The sequence below is a fragment of the Chenopodium album genome, chromosome 10, assembly GCF_948465745.1.
Source record: "Chenopodium album chromosome 10, dcCheAlbu1.1, whole genome shotgun sequence".
Taxonomy (NCBI): Eukaryota; Viridiplantae; Streptophyta; class Magnoliopsida; order Caryophyllales; family Amaranthaceae; genus Chenopodium; species Chenopodium album.
The window spans coordinates 60275869-60281775 of NC_137843.1; the positions used below are offsets into that span (position 1 = coordinate 60275869).

The window sequence follows — 5907 nt, forward strand, 5'->3', positions numbered from 1 at the left end:
AAATTATTATAGTGTAATGTGTAACCGAAAATATAATTAAAGAGATTAAAATTTTGAGACTTTAATTGAAAATTAGGCTTGTAAAAAACAAAGGTGGAACTGTGGAAGAACTAGAATTAAATAGAGAAGAGGAAAAGGTTTAATTGAAGAAGGGAGATGAAGATGAAGCGTTAATAAAAGAGTAAAAAAAATAGTGTAATAAAGTATTACTCCTAAAAGATCGCCTGTTTCAATTTTATTTTATTTGTTTATTTCTTTCTTTCTTTTCCCAGTTAAATTTATTTTAAGGATTACCAAAAAGGGTAAATCATTGATTCATTGATACCAAACAAGCTAGGCTGAATTTGTTTTATCCAGTAATACATGTGACGCCAATTATTCAATAAAGTATTCATGTTTTTGTTACGTCGACTATGGTCTATGGCGTGTGTATTGTGCTCGTGTCGTTTTTTTTTTTTTTTTTGAGTGGTTACAGACTTACAGTCACATTATCATTTTGTAGGAGTATTAGTGATTTATGTTTAGGTTTTATAATTAAATTCGATTTAATTTGAAGTCTCATCTAATTTTCTGATTTACTAAATTGAAAGTTTAAGTGAGCAAAAATTTACCCACACCATACACTCAAATGTATATAATTATATATATGTAGATCATCGCTTGAGAGTAGAGGGGAGAAGTAAGAGAATCCCCCTACTTTCAAGTATTTTTATAGTTGGTGAGGATCAAACTTGTGACAAGGTGAGTTCCCACCAATTTCACCAAGCATGCTTGGTTAAAACTTCTTTCTTTTTACATGGTCTTCAGTTATACTTGATTTTTTTCCCTCACATACCTTACCTTTTAATATTTAGTAAATTATTATTCCACAATCGCTTTTCTATTACATTTTGATTCTTTTTTTAGGTGGAGATTATATTTTGATTTTAATAACCCACTTATGTGACGATTAAATTGATTACTTCATCTAACCATCAGAACACTATTACTTCCTATAATTGTAAATAAATTTGAAGTAATCTTCAAATTATAAAGATTCTAAACAACAACAACAACAACAACAATAATAATAATAAAAAAAAAGGGAGTACCATATTATAGAACAAGACGTTAACTTGGATTATTTTGTACTCAATACATGAAAAGAACTATAATATTTATGATTGAGTTTCAATGTTACATTGCATTACACTTATTTTTTTTTTTTTTTTGGTGTATAGAGAGCCACTGCATTACACTTATTTTTAACATCAAAAACCAACAAATTAACAGTTATGTTCATCACATTATTTGACCAATTCCATGCTAAAATCCCACAATTTCCTAGCCAAGGTGTTATCCTGAGCTAGCTTAGAAGGCTTGGCTAAATCACAGTTATTGAAATATTCACCACTTATGCCTTTTACTTGTGGATGCAAAGCCACATAACATGTCGTCGCTGCTCCCTGCAACGAACGAGTTTATCATCAGAAGAAACGAAAGAATGAATCAACATTGCCAGTTTAATTTAATCATGTGTGTTTCAAGACACTTACTTGTGGAATATCTTTCATGAAAAAACAAGTAATAGGTCTCGAAAGCGTGTTAATAACTGCCGCATCCAAGCAATGCACAATTAAACCATTACTCCGTCCCAAAAAAGTGTTAATCACATATAGTATAAGAGTAGGCTAAGGCAAGATATTAGATATACAACAATTTGCAATAAAAAGTTAAGTATACCATCAAATAATCTGCTTCTTGATATATTTGTATAAATATATCCAGGATGAACTGCATTAACTGTTATATTAACCCCATCACCCTGATCAACAAAGGGATTTTCATCAGAATAATCGAAGTTGAATTCTGAAAGCTGCAGAGCAGTACAGGATCAGAGGGCTAATGTCATTTTCTTACAAAATCAATCAACATCGAATGTGTTACCTTAAGTTGTTTTGCTAGCTCTCTGGTATGCAAGATTATAGCAAGTTTTGATTGACAATATGCAGCAAATCTGGAGTACCTGCATAGTATGTTGGAAGTATTTCCAACATTAATGTTATTTATGTGGTTTATCCCACGTGTAAAGAATAAGAAGAATGGAGTTTTTTATATTGTAAACGCTTGAATACGAGTTATGAGATGGGCCTAGGTCTGGTTTTGTGTTAGTGGTCTAAGTGGTGCATTTATTAACAAATATATATTTATAAAATCAGGATAGTTTTCAAATGGGTACAATAAAATTGTAGTCATTATATTAAATTAAATCTTAATTATTTATTAATTTTGACTAATCTAGGCCGTTAAATGGGATGACTTTGTACTCTAAAAATAATTAAATTGACAAAAAAAGAAAAAGATAAAAAAATAACCCACGTCCTTTCAGTTTCTTCATTTTTTTTAAGGCCTTTCAGTTTCTTCATCTAATACTCTATATTTTGCTTTCTCCTGTACCTTTTATTATCCTTTGCAACCCTTTCTATTGTATATAGGGTTCTTGTTTTCCATTGAAACCGTACAGTTTTCTTCTTCCCTATTTGCTTTTTCCTTATTCTGTAAATATCTCCATAAAATTAGTGACTTAAGATCGTTAGTACTAAACGCTCTTGAGGGTAGGATTATTCTTTGTATCCCAATGTATTCAAAGCCTTGATAGCACGGAGGGACAAATAACGTTTTTAGGAAAGTGTTCTTCGTACACGCCTAGATCCATTGTTTGTTTTTCTGATAATTTTCTCCAACATAGTACTAATTAGTGGATGAGTGCAATCAATGCAAAGTTACAACTCTTAATTATGCACATATGTTCGCCTGGAAGAAAGTATTTCCTCCGTCCCATAATTTAGTTCTTATTTGTGTTTTTTCACGGTATTTAAGAAATAGGATGAGAAAATGGATAAAGTACATTAATAAAAGTAAAAAGTACAATCATAAACTAAGGACCTGTTCACATTTACTGAACTGAGCTGAAGTGAACTGAACTGATTGGAGTTGAACTGAATTGAGCTGAGCTGAGCTGAAATGAATATTTTATGAGAGAAGGAAATTAGGAGCTGAACTAAACTGAACTGAACTGATTGGAGCTAAACTGAATTGAACTGATTGGAGCTGAACTGAACTGAACTGAAATTAAGCTGAAATGAACATGCCCTAAAGTTAGAGAAAGAGTGTAGAAAAAAGCACAAGACATGTGTAAAATTCAAGGGTAAATTAGGAATACAATGAATAAAGTTTAAAAAAGTGAGGGTATAATGGTCTTTACATACTATCCAAAAATAGAAATAGGAACAACATTTTGGTTCTCCAAAATAGATAAACAGGAACTATATTATGGGACGGAGGGTAATAATGTTAAATTTACCTTAATGGATTGTTGAGTTCATCAAAAAGGATTCCTTCACGATATGTGAATCGATGGCCTACCGATGCAATATTAACAATCCTCCCCTCTTTACCACTTTCGAGTATAGTGTTTTTCATTGTGTCCAACAACAGAATTGTCAGCAGAAAATGACCTGCAGATAATAATCAAAATCTTTTGTATACATCCGGTTTACACTAATATTAGTGTATATCGAGCAGTATAAGGGTAATCTTTAGCTAATTTTAGGGTAACTTTTTGCCTTTTTTTAAGTAACTTTAAACATAATACAATTTTTATATAAATAGACAACAAGAAAAGTTTTATAAAGGTAATTTAATTACATTCAATCACTAATAATTGATTTTTAGTCATTTAAAATGTGATTCTTTACTAATAAAGCGTAGATAATTTTTATTTGTATTGGGTTACTTTTATAATTTTATGCATATTGGGGTAACTTTTTTTTATTTCAGGGGTAACTTTTAATCACTTTAGGCTATCTTTATAATAGATGTACAATATTGTACACCTGATTTTTTTTAAAGTTTGTGGATAATAATAAGGTAATGCAAAAAACAATGTTAACCATGAATAAAATCATGAAAGCTGAGGTGTAATTAGCCTACAAAATGTATATCACAATTTCTTTGATTCTTTAGGTAGATAGAATATATCTTGTGAATATTCCTTTGTATATGTATCAAGAGTCATATATTTTCCGATATCTCATATCTCTAACATAAGACTAAACAGAGATGAAAGAAGAGGGAAACGATAGATGCACCTGCACCGAAAATTACATCCACATATAGATGTTTTAAACTTTAAATCTCCATTAGAGTCAAACTGGCAAAAATCAAAAACAAAAAAACAAAAAATCCCATACTTAATGTCTTAATCTCTACCTCCTTTCTATTTAGCTAGATTACTCACCCAGGTAGTTTACCGCGAAATGCAATTCTATGTTGTCTTGGGAGAGAGTAAAAGGGCAGCCTAACACTCCTGCATTGTTTCTAAGAAACAAAAGGGGCAAATATACTGTTACTATGTAATTAAGAATTTACAGTAAGACTCAAGAAAAAGATGGATGATTGGATGGTTTTCTTACATGAGAATGTTCAAGGGTTGATTAAGGGACTTGAATTCTGATGCAAATTTTCTAATAGATGCCATTGAGCTCAAATCCAACTCCACAATATCAACCTTAGCACTCGGAGTTTCTTCGAGTATTTTAGTCCTAACCTTTGTTCCAGAAGCCATGTTCTTATCTACCATGATAACATGAACACCGCGTAAAGCAAGAACTCGTGATGTTTCAGCACCAATGCCACTCGATGCTCCTGCAGATCGTGGATCAATCGATAAATGTGAAACATCCTTTGTTTAACAAATCAATACTTCAAAGTTATTGCGCATTATTTTGCACAATTAAAAGCTATTGAAAAACAACAAAAGTCCGATCCATAATCAAGCACCTTATGATAGGGTAATTAGAAGCCAAATAGCAAAAAAAGCAAAAAAAAATATCATAAGTCCGTTCCATTTTTATTACGAGCTATGTTACATGGACTCGAATACCCGTGTCTGGCAAAGTTATGTGTCCAAGCGTCCGACTTGACTAGCTATTTTGTGAAAAATTTTCTTGATTTTAAACTAAAAGTGAAGTATCCAAGTATCATACCTATGTCTGAGTGTCAAGGGTATGACATGAGTACTTATGGTGAAATGAAGAGTACATGTAACATAGATTACGCGTGTTAGCTGAGCGATTATATGTAAGATAAAACATAACCGAGCAGTGAAGCTAAGGGTGTAAAATGGCAGATAGGAAAAAACACAAAGGAACGAAGATGGTAAATTATATTACTACGGAGTACAATTGAAGTAGTATTAACAAGGACCTGTGACAATGGCAGTGAGGCCGGTACCATGAATTCCATGTGTAACATCTTCTGCTGTAGATGACCCAGAAAATCCAGATGAATTTTTTCTTCCAAAAAACCACATTTTGAATTTTGATTATTATTATTGATTGTTTGTTTTGAGTGTTAGCAAGTAGAAATGGTGTTGAAGATAAGAGTAGATCAATTTTTGTGATAACCAATAAAGATTGAGCCTCGTTTTTATAGAGCCATGCCAATTGCCAAAAGAAATGTCAACCAAGTGGTGTTTTTAAAAATAAAGAGAACAGTAACTTTTGCCAGCTCACCAAATTGCTCTGTCATTCAAATGACTAAAAACACAATGTCAAATTGTAACGAAGTTAGTTACGACGTCTTCTTCGAGCTCGACATCATCAAATTTATTAGGAGGTGGTTAGTGGTTATTTTAATCTTATAATACTCCGTACCTCATATTACCCCTATTTGCCCACTGTTAGATCTTGATCCACAGGCAAATCCTTACCCCTACGACGTCGTAGCAGTGTAGAGAAGTGGTAGCGGAGAGAGGTAGAGGTGGTGGTGGTGGTGGTGAAAGTTATGGCGACGGAGGAGAAGAGAGAGTCGGGACTCGGGAGGCGTACTTTTCTGGGGACGTCAACTCGTGAAACGACTGTGCGG

The 5907-nt window shown here is 32.6% G+C and overlaps 1 protein-coding gene across 4 annotated transcripts; it reads right to left on the reverse strand.

Moving 5' to 3' along the window:
* Positions 1-1139: 1139 nt before the first annotated feature.
* Positions 1140-5495, reverse strand: LOC145562786 (short-chain dehydrogenase TIC 32, chloroplastic-like). 4 transcript variants are annotated; one of them, XM_081623177.1, is made up of 9 exons: positions 5248-5495; positions 4455-4686; positions 4280-4359; positions 3344-3497; positions 2437-2535; positions 1927-2005; positions 1723-1855; positions 1536-1591; positions 1140-1445 (listed from the first exon to the last, which is right to left on the reverse strand). In XM_081623177.1, exons 1-9 carry the CDS (start codon positions 5351-5353, stop codon positions 1287-1289), a joined length of 1098 nt encoding a protein of 365 aa, XP_081479303.1. In that variant the 5' UTR covers positions 5354-5495; the 3' UTR covers positions 1140-1286. The 4 variants fall into 4 exon arrangements, with proteins under 4 accessions (XP_081479303.1, XP_081479304.1, XP_081479305.1 ...); XM_081623178.1 differs by having other exon boundaries at positions 1723-1804; positions 5248-5487; XM_081623179.1 differs by lacking the exon at positions 2437-2535 and having other exon boundaries at positions 5248-5483.
* Positions 5496-5907: the final 412 nt, after the last annotated feature.